The following is a 12,772-nucleotide window of genomic DNA, read 5'->3' as shown; positions in this document are numbered from 1 at the left end:
AGACCAAGCGCACGCGCTGTGAAATATTTATTATTATTTTCGGCTCCGTTTTTACGGCGATGCGAATTCGGTGGCCATGATTGGCCGGCTATAATGACGAAATATGTAGCCAATAGCCTTGCAGTAAGGAACAATATGGGTGGGACAAATGCGTGACTTGACCAGACGAGCTGTGTTTTTGTCCAATTGGAAAAAAGCTAGGGCGGAGAAAGCGGAGGAGTGCAAGTTAAAGCAGCATAGGTAGCTGGTTTCACCAATAAGGAGTCGGGTGGTTTTCATGCTGCCCAATTATTATCATAAACTTATGAGGCGGAGCTTTGCTTGATATGCAGCCACTGTGACTAATGCATCTTGAGATGGTTGAAGAGTCGCCCAATGGGAAATGAGGAGGGGGATGGAAAAGGGGGCAGGTCGCCTTGAGACGGCCAGATAACTTCGCCAATCAGTGTTAACATTATTGCGGTGGTAGCCAATGGACGGCCACTGAGGGCGGGACCCGATGTGTTTGGGTTCGTGCTCCTCCAGGGAGTGAGACGGCGGCGACGAGGAAAGTTTATTTTTTGGTGGCGGTTGACCCCCCCCTCCCCCCGCCATTTGTTTTGATCTCTGTATCTGGCGGCTGGATTTCCCCGGCGGGTAAAACGGGCGGGAAAAGCGGCTCCCGCAGCAGCGCCCGTGGAAAGGAGGTGGGCTCTCCGTGTGCACCGCTGCGGGCGAAGAGGCGACGGCTGCGGCTCCTCGTAGGTGAGTGGCGAGGCAGGCCTCGGGGGCCCGTGGCGCGCTTCTGCGAGGCTGCTGGCGCGGGTGAACGGCGAGGCCTCTTCGCTTTCCTCTCAGAAGACGCCGCAAATCCCCTCAGAGGGGCCGAACGGCTCCTTCTGGCCCCTCCAGCTGTCTCTCAGCTCCGAGGGTGTCATTGTTGTTAGTATTATTATTATTATTATTATTATTATAACATGTGTGTTGAGATAATGATGGTTCCTGGGGATACCTCTCTCGTTCCAGTTTCGCGGCTGTAGCTGCAGGAGCTCCGTTGGGTAAATGAATTTGGGGCTGTTTAGGATCGGGGCGCCGGTGGGGGGGGGCGACGGGAGGAGAGGGTTTTCCATCGCTTTCACTTGCGCGTGCGCAGTGGCGCTTCCTTCTCTGAGGGCATCGGCGGTGGAGGAGCAGAAGGGGAGTTTAGTATACAGTATTTGGAGTGGGACGTGAAACTCGCTCCTCGGATCATGACGACCTGAAAGGGTAACGGGGCTTGAGAGTTTTTCTTTCTCTCCCGAGCTAATGGTGAGATTCTTCTCTCTCCCCTCACACCGTCCAATAATTCGGGATGGAAACTCAGGTTCTGTGGTGCAACCAGTCAAGATCGGGTGGAAACAGCCAAGTACCCCGAGTGTTGCCGTAAAGGCTTATTTATAGCAGCGCTGGTTGTAGCAAGCCCCAGCTCTACCCAAGCAGGATGAAAAATGATCCTAAAAGATATAAATAAACACAGCCGACTGGCGGCCTCTTGCTTTCTGCTCTCCTATGCTTCCGTGAGTGGGGCTCTCTTCCACCCAAGGGGCGATGACCACCTCGAGCGTAACTCGTTTGGCATAATAATATTTGAAGCGGATAAGAAATGTTAGAACTGTTGACTAGAGTGCCCACTCCTTAGCAGGGTCAGAGCCTTTTAACTGAGAGAGGCCCGTGGGAATAGTTTAACATACAGTGGTGCCTCAGGTTACATACGCTTCAGGTTACAGGCTCCATTAACCCAGAAATAATGCTTCAGGTTAAGAACTTTGCTTCAGGATGAGAACAGAAATTGTGCTCCGGCGGCAGCAGGAGGCCCCATTAGCTAAAGTGGTGCTTCAAGTTAAGAACAGTTTCAGGTTAAGTACGGTCCTCCGGAACGAAACAAGTACGTAACCCGAGGTACCACTGTACAAGGTACTGTCAAGCTACATATTCTGGATTAACATTAGTGTGTAAATAGGTGGCAAGAGAAGGGGGTTGCAGAGTCAGAAATGTTTATGTTTTTTGTTACTAAGTGTTGTGAGGACAGCTCTTTCTAAAGATGAAGGAACAGCTGGTGTTATGCGCCTCTGAGAACCCCATTTTTGGTGCATAACATTTTGCTGTGTGTTTTGTGTTGTGTACTGATCAGGACTGAATTGGAGCTACTGGAAACTTGGAGGCAATGATCTCCTCTTGCCATACCTCCTCTGCCTTTCCAATGCCATGTGTAGTAGAGTAAAACTGGCATTTATTTGCTCTTGTGAAATAACATCAGTGATGGAACTTTGTTTCAAATCCACATTTCAGGGTTAAATCAGGCCATAACCTTTATTCACTGAAGTTATCTAAACTCTTAAGAACATGTTGTTGTGGACACAGAGTGGTAGGGTAGTCTTATTCTCTCATTGCTCCAAAGTAATGCTAATTATTTACATTGAGCTTTGTTAGATTCTGTGCAGCACTCTTGTATTTAAGAAGTATTGTAGTGTTAAAGGGAAATGCCTATCTTAGTAATTGCTTTCCTGTACAATTTTCTTCAGAGTCCATATAGCTGCATACCCTTCTTGGGATCCTATTATTTTTAATTAGGTGACCTAGGGATTTTATTATGAAGTAAAACCTTTTTATTTTTCTATTCTGAATTGGGATAATACATTTGGGGTTCTTTTATGAATATAAGGAGAGTTTTCTGCAGCATTTGTGCCAGCAATCCAAGTTTTAACTTTATAAAGAGTGCTTTTATCATGTTACTTGTGCTTTAAAAATGACATTTCTACTATATCGAAACAAAATATATCACAGTTATTCATTTTAAAATTGGAATACAGTATTTATTACTTTGGTATATTATCAGCTACTTTGTAGACAATTTCCTCTAAGTGGAGTATAAATCCCATAATTTTTCCTTTTTGCTTTTATATGTGTCATAATGCTACCAAAAAATCTTATTAGTTCAAACTTTTTTATTTGGATTGCTTGCAGTGTACACTATAGGGTAGCCAAGAGCAGTGTCTTCTCTCACCCTGCTAATTCTGATATGGGGTGGGGAGTGGCAGAATTAGTGGAGGCTGGAAAGGTGTTAATATACCCCCAAACCTTCAGAATTTTCTTCTCCTGCATGTCCATAAAGACCAGATCAGAATTTTGTGGCTAAGTAATATGGAGTTGATTAGTAAGTTGCTTTTTTCAGATAGTGATGTTGATGTTATCAAGTTCTCTTAATCACAGAATTCTTTTTTGCGAACAAAGCACTTTCATTGCCTAGCATAAGTAGAGCATTGGCTAAGAACAATGCTGTGCCTGGTCATTCACAATGGAAGTGGGTTAGCCTCCTTAGTATGAGGGTTAGCCTCGTATGTAGGGGACGCAATTTGCACTGAGGATAGCTCATAGCAATTCAGACAGGGGTCCTGTGAAATCAACATTGGTTAGTGTTAACCGTGGTTACAATCTGTACCAAAACATTCCTTAATCATGGTAGAAGTTGGGGATGGACTTCTAGTTGACCTAAGTGCTTCATATTGCAGGTGGTAGGCTGGAGAAAGAGAAAAGATTGGATGTTCTTCATGTATCCACTTCTGGTGAGTGCACATAACCTCAGCTAAAAGCTGGTGTGGTATAGTAGTTAAAGTTCTGGATTAGGACTGGGAGACTAAGGTTGAGAACATCATTCAGCCATAAAGCTCATTTGGGTGACCTTGGGCCAGTAACAAGGTTGCTGTGAGGATAAAAGGGAGAGGAAGTGAATATTGTATGCTACATTGATCCGTTTGGAGAAAGGTAGGATATAAACACAGTATAAATAAATACAGGATAAAACTAGCATGTGGATAATGCATAGCCCATAGGCCTCCGTACTGTATGACTTTGTAAGAAAGGTAGGTGCCCGGTATCCATTATGTAGTACAGTGGTACCTCGGGTTGCAGATGCTTCAGGTTGCAGACGCTTCAGGTTACAGGCTCCGCTAACCGAGAAATAGTACCTCGGGTTAAGAACTTTGCTTCAGGATGAGAACAGAAATCGTGCTTCGGCGGCGCAGCAGCAGCAGGAGGCCCCATTAGCTAAAGTGGTGCTTCAGGTTAAGAACAGTTTCAGGTTAAGAACGGACCTCCGGAACGAATTAAGTACTTAACCCGAGGTACCACTGTACTTGATTCCCTGAACCGAAGTTCAGACTGATCAATTTGTCCCGGTTTGGATATAATGATAGAATCATAGAACTGTAGAGTTGGAAGGGATCCCAAGGGTCTTCTAGTTCAGCCCCTGGCAATGCAGGAATCTTCTGCCCAATGTGGGGCTCAAATCCACAACCCTGAGATTAAGAGTCTCATGTTCTACTGACTCAACTGCCCCTTCAACATAAACAGTGGTTAATTAAAAAGCTTCCAATTTCCCTGTGACACTGCCAGAGGAGAAGAGATAGTACTTGAGCCTGAGCTGATCAGCCATTGTGGCTTCTACTCCAATTTCCCCCAATTGCTGTGGGGGGAAGGGAAAAGTGAAAAGGTGACTGCAAGCCAGATGGGGTGGTCCTACCTATCAACCAGCAGACAAAGGATTCCCCACCACTTTAAAAAAAATATAATTTGACTTACTCAGGGGGAGTGCGTGATTTTTCATTTCTGGTGAGCATACCTAGTACTTCATATGGGAATGAAAATACTAACCTTAGCTTATCTGTGTGGATTTGCTGAAGAGGAGACTCAGAAAGATGGTGTGTGTGTGGAAGGGGAGTAATGGTGTGTGATTGTTTTTGTCTGGCCTCATCATATGCTGAAATGCTGCTCCCAACACCTTTACAACATGGAAATGTAACTTTGGGTCTGAAAAAAGTTCCCCATCTTTGGTTTAAGTTTTAACCCCCTGTTACTTTGTATAAAAAATAGTGGCTACCATGAGAGAGAGTTATTTTGCTGTTTTTAGAGCAGTCATCTTACCAGCCTCTGTGTAAGTTCCTTAGGAAATGCAAAATTTGTTTTAAATATGCAAATACTTATTTGCATGTATGTTAGTAGATAGAAGGCATTTTGCTGTTCTGAAACAAGTTGTCACCTTGGAAAATATAGTGGCATCTACCATAAAATTGATTCTGCATTCATCTGTGATAGTGACTACCTGTACAGTCTTAAAAACACTGGACAGTGCTGCAACCACTCTAGTTGCCTTCACTTATCTTTATGCTCCAGTGGCCAGAGGCGTAGGAAGGGGTGTGTGGTGGGTGCGGTCCGACCCAGGTGTCATGACAGGGGGGTGACAAAATGGCAGGTGAGTGGGCAGCACACCTTGTGCCCGGCGGCAGCAGCCCTCCTCAGCCATGGCGAGGCACACCCGGCGGCAGCAGCTCTGTTGCCAGGTCATGTTTGACCCGGCTGCAGAGAGCAGGAGGAGAGTGAGCAGCAGCTTCCCAGCCCCTCTCCTACCCTGAACTGTGGCACATGGGAGGGCACCTGCTGCGCCCCCTCAGGAGCTCGCCCGCCCTGTGCAGCACAGGTATATGCTTTGCCACTGCCAGTGACTAACAAAATGCTGCTGTTGCATTGTATTAGGCAAGAGTATTTGTTTTCCAAACTTTTCTACAATCATTATAGCTGAACAATTTGCTGTTCTTCGAAAATTAAAATGTTTTAACTCATATGCTATGGTAACATATACCACATGTGCTTGATATTAGTGTGAATCTCATAAAGAAACTATTGCTAGTATGTAATAATGTTAATCTATGTCTGAGCCTAATATACAGGTGAGAACATTCACATTGAAATAGATCTCCATTTTCATTTTATATTTAAAGTCAGAAATCAAGCCGCCCAAACCAGCACTGTGGTAGTATGCCTGCATTCTTTTTAATATGGGTTTAACTACACAGAAAGCTTGATTGATGGAAAATCTGAAATGCTTGTCAGCAGTAATCTGCCGCCTCTTTGGTGTAGAGGTTTGAAGTGAGGTCTCCGAATATATATATATTCTTTCCCCTGAAACATGTTAACGTTCTTTAATTTGCCATTTCACTTAACTACCAGCTAACATGTTCCCTTATGCAAATATGTATTTAGTGCCAGTCCTCTTTGGAATCAAATGTATGTCAAGGTAACTTTTTGGGAAGAAAAATTTAAACTTACAACTTGATTGATGCTTTTCATTCATGTCAGGCTGCAGAATTGCATGTTAGTGGTTCCTACTATGACTTTCTGGTTACCATCTTTTGGATTCTTTTGGTGATTAGGTGCTGCAGGGTATAATTTAGTACACTACTGAGTATGTGGAAATGTTTGATCTTAACAGCCATAATGCATTTTAGCCAGTTCCATTATTATACAAATTTGTAAGACAGTGTTGGAATGCAATATTTCTTTTCGATTATCAAGTCTAACTACAGACTTTGAATTTCCTGTCATCTTTACCAGGTGTAAAAAAATACCAACTGCAAAAAAAGCAACCAGGATTGCTTATGTTGCTTTGTTTCTTGAGAGGAATTTTTGTATGTCATGCTTATGTGCTTTGAATAATAGTATTTTTTTTCATTATTATTTTTTTGCAGTGGTTTGACTTTTGCACTGAATGTAGCCGGGATGGGTCCTTTCGGGCTTCAGCAGCCCTGAGAAGCTGTCGAGGTAACTTCTGTTTAAAATACAAGTGCACTATTAGTAGAAGGCAGAGGTGGGTAGAGAAGGTAGAGGTGTACAGAACAGTTGTTTGATCTTTGGACATACCATAAGTCATGAAATTGAGGGAATACATTCTCTCTTTCGCAGGGAATTATGATACATTGATTATGGTCTAGAGAAGTCACACAGAATGCCTATTATTAGAGAAGTGTTTTATGTTGTCCTGTTTCATGTGAAGCTTTGTATGTACAGTTTAAGCATGTCATGTTAAGATAAAAAAGAATTTTTTTACTGCCAGTATAAACATGCTTTCAGTAATACAGTCATTGAGACTTCTGATAATTTTTTGTTCAGCTGAAAAGCTGTGGCATAACTGAATACTGGAGAGAGTTGTATGCATTTGGAGACTTCAGCACAGTAGGCATTAGAGATGGGTTCCTTATCCTCTAGTTCATGGGTTGGCACTCTCCAGCATGGGGGCCTAGTTAGGCCTGGCATGAGTCCTAATTTGGCCTTTGAGGACATTTCCCCCAAACCTTGGCTACCTGTTCTTTCTTAAAACTATTTAATCTGAAATAGTCATATGATTAGCAGATGAGTGAATAACTACTAGCCTTTCCAAAGACTACACCTACCAACTCCAAACTACTTTATGTGTGTGTTTCTCCCCACTTGCCTGTCTGGGCCCCTTGTGCCTTTACTCCTGAGACATTTGTGCCAGTCACTGAATGTCCCTGATTGCAATCTGGATGATTTTTTTTAATGGCCTAAGAATCCTCAGTATTTACAATGTGCAGTATGACTCATAAAATTTCAGATTCCACCTATTTTATTATAACATCCTTCATTTTATTTCTTTTTAGGCAGAATTTCGTGTTTCAGCAGAGTTTTGCACAGATTCTGTTCCCATGCAAACTGATGAGGGAGAAATTTTGTCGGAAGCTGGTTCCAAGGTCAGTGAATTCACAGAATGAGACTAGGGTAAATGTTGATACAATTAACTATTACTGTGAATATGTAGGTTTGAAACATGAACATGGTGATTCCAGATATAATTCATTGTATTGATAAAGATTAAATACATACAAAGTCTTAATTTAGTCCTGTGCTGATATTAACAATACCATAAAATGTGGCAATTAATATAAGAATATTGTTTCCATAGGAATATTTATATCTTGGAGTCTTTCCTCATCTTTGTGCAGCAATTATTCCTGATAAATATACACATTTCAAATGGGGATGTAAATAGTCGCTCACCTGGTTGCTTGTGACAAGAAAATGTTGCCTTTAGGCAATTGGGCAGGGAAGATTTTGTAAACTGGAAAGAGCTGAATGTTCCTTCTAGACCACTGATGAAGTGTAAATACTACAGAGTTGTATAGACTAGTCATATTTATTGGTTAGTAACTTCTGTGGACTGGCTTAAATCAAACCTTTTAAGAAGCTTATCTACTGAAGAAGTGTATACTGTATAACTCATTTGAACCAATTCATGTAACACGTAGGGTAACATAAAATATCTTTAGTTTAGCTAGTTTTAGCTAAGTTGCAAATGTCACAAATTATTACTGTTGTATTGAACAAGTACTTGATGGAAAGTGTGTAAAACTCATTCATTACAGCTACTATTTGAATTGGTAACTAGCCCATCTTGAAAACGCAGCAGCGTAAATCTGTATTCTGAATAAGCCTTTTCAGTCTAGATAAAGGTTGTAGAACAGTTCATATTAGGCTACCAACACAATCACAAAATACTGTTCCCTGATAATTAACAGTAAGTGTTATACTCCTGCTTGCAAATTTTGCAGTGTTCACCTATGCTTCTCTGATAGCCCACTTGTTACCTGTGATTTGAAATTAAGTGTTGTGTGATAGTAGTTTTATTTAAGACTAGAGGGGGTGGAGCCTTCACACATTCTTCAGAGGTTTAAAGGCCAGAACACTGAGACCTGTTAGTGCAGCTGCCATGGTGCTGGTTCCCCAGCTTGGCAAGCATAGTGCTCTGCTTGCAGCCTAGGCATGTGCAATTTGTTTGTGGTATTTACAAGTAATCCTTCTGCTCAAGTGTGTGAGGTGATATGCAAGCATTTATGTATGTGTACATAGCCACTTATCTGAGGATAACTGCTACTTGCTACAGATATCTAGCTAATTGCTTGGCTAAAATTAATATTGGAAGTATGGTATTGGCACTAAACATATGAATCTGCTTTTTATGGCGTCTGAGCACTCATCCATTTGGGCCAGTACCATCCATTCTTGCTTTTACAGCTTTGTTACCTGATCTTATAACTGGAAGTGTTTGAGTACTGTAATTTGTGCAGTGTGTGTGCTATCACTGAGCTATGGCCTTTCCCACAATCAGATAAACACATTACTACCTTAATTTGGACAACACTGAATGGATTGTGGTACTGAAAGAGCGCAGTGATGGGATGTAGATACTACAGGAGCTAAGGAGTATGCACATGCAAACTCGTTCATCATCCAGCCTTGTCCCTACTGTTTTTATATCTGAACATGGACTTTTGCATTTCAGTATGCTTTGGAGCTTTACCTGAGTAATTGCTAATACTCGCTACAGAGACCCAGAGCAGTCAATTATGTTGAATGATTTTAGTATCAGTTGTGCACTCTAAATTATTGCTCAGCAATTTTCTTCAGAGTCTTAGGCAAATTACATTCTGCCCCAGTAAAAGTAAATTTTTATAATTGGTTATTGAGATGAATGAGGCATAGTTGTACACAGTACTGTTTTTCTAGAAAAAGAGGTGCCGGAACTCACCTCCCTCGTTCTTTTAGAATGGCAATGGTGCCCACATGAGAGGTGGCCAAAAGTGGAGTCTTCTACAGTGGTCTGTGTAGATGTGCACATTCCTGAAGTAAATGAATACTATTTGTTGAATAGGAAAGTTGAGTGAATACTGTACTTGCCCATGGCCCTTCATCTGATGCATAGAGACTTTTAAAACTTGGTTGCACTTTATGGTTCTTTTCACATGTGAGGGAAGCCATAGTTTCTGCCACTTTTGTGCCCAAGTGTCAGGTTTGTGCACTGTATCCTCCTCTTGTGAGGGGGCAACCTAAGTACACATATTTGCATAAATCATTGTATCTTAAACTGGGAAGACAATTTAACTGCAAACAGAACTGGAAGCCATAGTCTGAACGTAGATGAACTATGGCTTGGAGAATTCAAAACTTTGCCTGTTTCTACAAAGAAGTAAGTGAGTGAATTGAAGAATGCAAGGTGGGAGAAGAGTAATTAGCCAGACCATGGTTTGCCATTAAAAGCGTAAAGCAATGCAGTTCTGGTCTACACAAAATAATCTATACCTATGTAAGTGAAGGGAAGTATCCCATTTTGAAATTTTAGACTTCTTACTCTTTGGTGTTCAAAGCAACTTACACAGAAAAATTAAAAGAAAAAGCTGATATGGTGTATTTCATATGCTGCATTACCCCTTGTGATAATAGTCATACAGCCACATTTGTACTCTTAATTTATTCTTTGACCTATGGCAGGTTTCTTTCATCTTTATAATAAGTTTTTAAAGTGAATTCAGATAAATTGGATTCTAACATTTGTAAAGCAGCAAGTAATGACAGTCTTCCTATTAGTTATGCAAGACAGGAGTTTAAAATTGGCCATCTCATGTTGCACAACCAAACAGTGGATGTCTGGAGATGATAAGAGCTTATCTCTAAAGCCCAGCAAGGTGTTAGGCTCATACTTAAAGCAGAGGCTCCTGAGTTTTAAGAATTCTGGCAATGCCATTGGGCTGAAGCGGTTAGAGAAATATGGAGAGTAAATAGTTGGTGAAATTTTAAAAGGTAAGGGATTTGTAGAATTTATTAGTCTACTTGGATCAGAAAAGGAAGTACCTATTATGAATCATGTATGGCTTGAAGACCAAGAAATATTGTTAACCCTTTTTTCCAGTAATTCTTTAGGTTTGTTCTTTAATTGTATGCCCTCATGTACCCCGTAACTGGTGTGACTTTTTTTAGCATGTACTGTATGTCTTAATTATAGAATCATAGAACTGTAGAGGTGGAAGGGACCCTGAAGGTCATTTAGTCCAACCCCCTGCAATGCAAGAATATTTTGCCCAATGTGGGGCTTGAACCTACATTCCTGTGATTAAGAGTCAACTAAAGCATCCAAGACAGATGGTCATCCAACCTCTGCTTACAAACCTCCAAGTAAGGAGAGTCCACCACATTCCACTGTTGAGCAGATCTTACTGTCAGAAAGTTCTTCCTGATGTTATCTAGGAATCTCCTTTCTTGTACCTTGAAGCCATTGGTTTGCGTTGTACCCTCAGTAACAGGGGAAAACAAGCTTGCTCTATCTTCCATGTGATATCCCTTTATATATTTGAAGATGGCCATCATACCTCCATCTTTTTAAAAAAGTAATTCTGTAGCCTTCCTAGAAAGTAAGTTATGGGTAAAGTGATTTATTTGAAATGAGAGAGGTATAGCTGCCTTGTATATTTTTCCTGGTACTGAGTAATGCTCCCTGTTGTTATGCAGCAGCAGCATCTCTGTGTGTATGTTCGTTCTCAGTATTCAGAACCAGCAGGACATGGAATAAAATCGTCAGGGATGGTTAATTTTGTGTTATAATATGCTCCCCATTGCAACCGTTTTGTGAATGGTCCCCCAACCCTCTAAAAATTCAGAGTGTACCCACTAGTACAAAACATTTGGTGACCTCAAGAGTAAGAGTTTTTTCCCATTTGAAAGTCAGCCTAAATTTCCATCTAAGCATATAAATTAGCATAATACTTTATGCACACGAATCATGGACCTGTGCCCTTAGTCTTTTAAATATCTAGCAACACCGCTGTTAAGGTACTTCTGGACAGGGTAAAAAGCTGAAATATATGGCCCGGTTTGCTAGAGAACTGAATTTTGGAATTCTAATAACTTGTACAGGAGTATTGGACATCATACTACCCAGCCCTAGAGGTGGCACATGTAAATAGCTTCAGAAACAACCAAGAAGAAAAATACTTTAAATCTTTCAAGTCACTGGAGTAGCCAACATGATGCCCTCCAGATGTTGATGAGTACAATTCGTACCATACTGACTGGGGCTAATGGGAGTTGGAAGTCAAACAACATCTGCAGGACACCTCTTTGCCTATCCCTGCATCATGTCTATTCTGAATGCAGACCCTATCAAATACTTAAGCACACAGTTACAAATCTGTGAACAAATACATGGTCCGGTGGAAGCGTAATGTCTATAACCAGATGCACTGAAGCCAGTGCTAGTCATGATTAGTTGGAAGCCAGAGTTTACAATCTTAATTCTATTCATACTTAATAAGATTGCAGAACATGTAACACTAACCGTGGAGGGAGAAAACATTGTGGGATGGAGACTTGGAATCATAGAATTGGAAGTGACCTAGAGTCATCTAGGTTTCCTAACAGTTAAATTGAAACTTGTTTCTTAACCTGCAAAAACAAACTGGTAGTCACACCCAAGTGATTGGTAATATTCCAGTTTTTTTAAGCTGGTGTACTGTATTTCAGCCATTTTTCATCTAATCTCTGGAATTTGGGTAGTATGCACTCATCACCAAAGAGATGCCCCATGATTAAAAAAAATAGTGATGTGACCAATCTCAGTTTTCTTAAGGAAAAGATTTGGTAGTTTACTAGAAAATGTGAAATGCCTTAATTATGCAGCCACTCCTGTAGCTCTATATAATGTTAGTGCTAAGCTTTCTAGCCAGTTTCTTACCCACAGGAAATTTTGTTTGTTTGGAGAAGTATTCAGTTATTTGAGTCTTTATTTGCAGTCTGAAGTGATGTATACCAGACACAGGTTTGCCATCTCAGTGAGAACTAGACATTGGATGCCAGGGCAGGATGTGGCCTTCAGCCACATCATAAGTTGTGGAAGTTCTGCGAATTATTTGCAAAAATAGTGTCAAAAATTCACCCTTTCACAAGAGACCATTTCCACGTCCATATTTTCCTTTCCCCACTAGCTTCTCCTCACACTGTTGCCCAGCCTCTGCTTTCCCATATGCTTTCAGTCTCTGCCTGTGTCCCCAAATCAAGGTTTGTTAAACCCTCACTATTCATACTTAAGCATCTTTCTAATCTATGTATGAGGGGAGGGAATGACAGCAACATTTTA

At 41.2% G+C, this 12,772-nt stretch overlaps 1 protein-coding gene across 8 annotated transcripts in view; it reads left to right on the top strand.

The window, feature by feature from the left end:
* Positions 1–186: 186 nt before the first annotated feature.
* The window catches only part of TNRC6B (trinucleotide repeat containing adaptor 6B), a 97,803-nt gene continuing 85,217 nt past the window's right edge, over positions 187–12,772 (top strand). For 5 of the 8 annotated variants that reach the window (XM_081928161.1, XM_081928160.1, XM_081928158.1 and 2 more), the window contains exons 1-4: positions 187–744; positions 3,528–3,581; positions 6,540–6,612; positions 7,470–7,559. In XM_081928161.1, the coding sequence (XP_081784287.1) occupies positions 7,525–7,559 (35 nt within the window). In that variant the 5' untranslated portion in view covers positions 187–744; positions 3,528–3,581; positions 6,540–6,612; positions 7,470–7,524. The remainder of the gene's footprint in view (positions 745–3,527; positions 3,582–6,539; positions 6,613–7,469; positions 7,560–12,772) is intronic. The other 3 variants (XM_081928162.1, XM_081928159.1, XM_081928166.1) reach the window with 2 other exon arrangements.

Source organism: Podarcis melisellensis (assembly GCF_964234715.1).
Source record: "Podarcis melisellensis genome assembly, chromosome: 10".
In the NCBI taxonomy this organism is placed as follows: domain Eukaryota; kingdom Metazoa; phylum Chordata; class Lepidosauria; order Squamata; family Lacertidae; genus Podarcis; species Podarcis melisellensis.
Note: the sequence above shows the minus strand (reverse complement) of the source record. Positions and strands in the feature narration are given on the sequence as shown.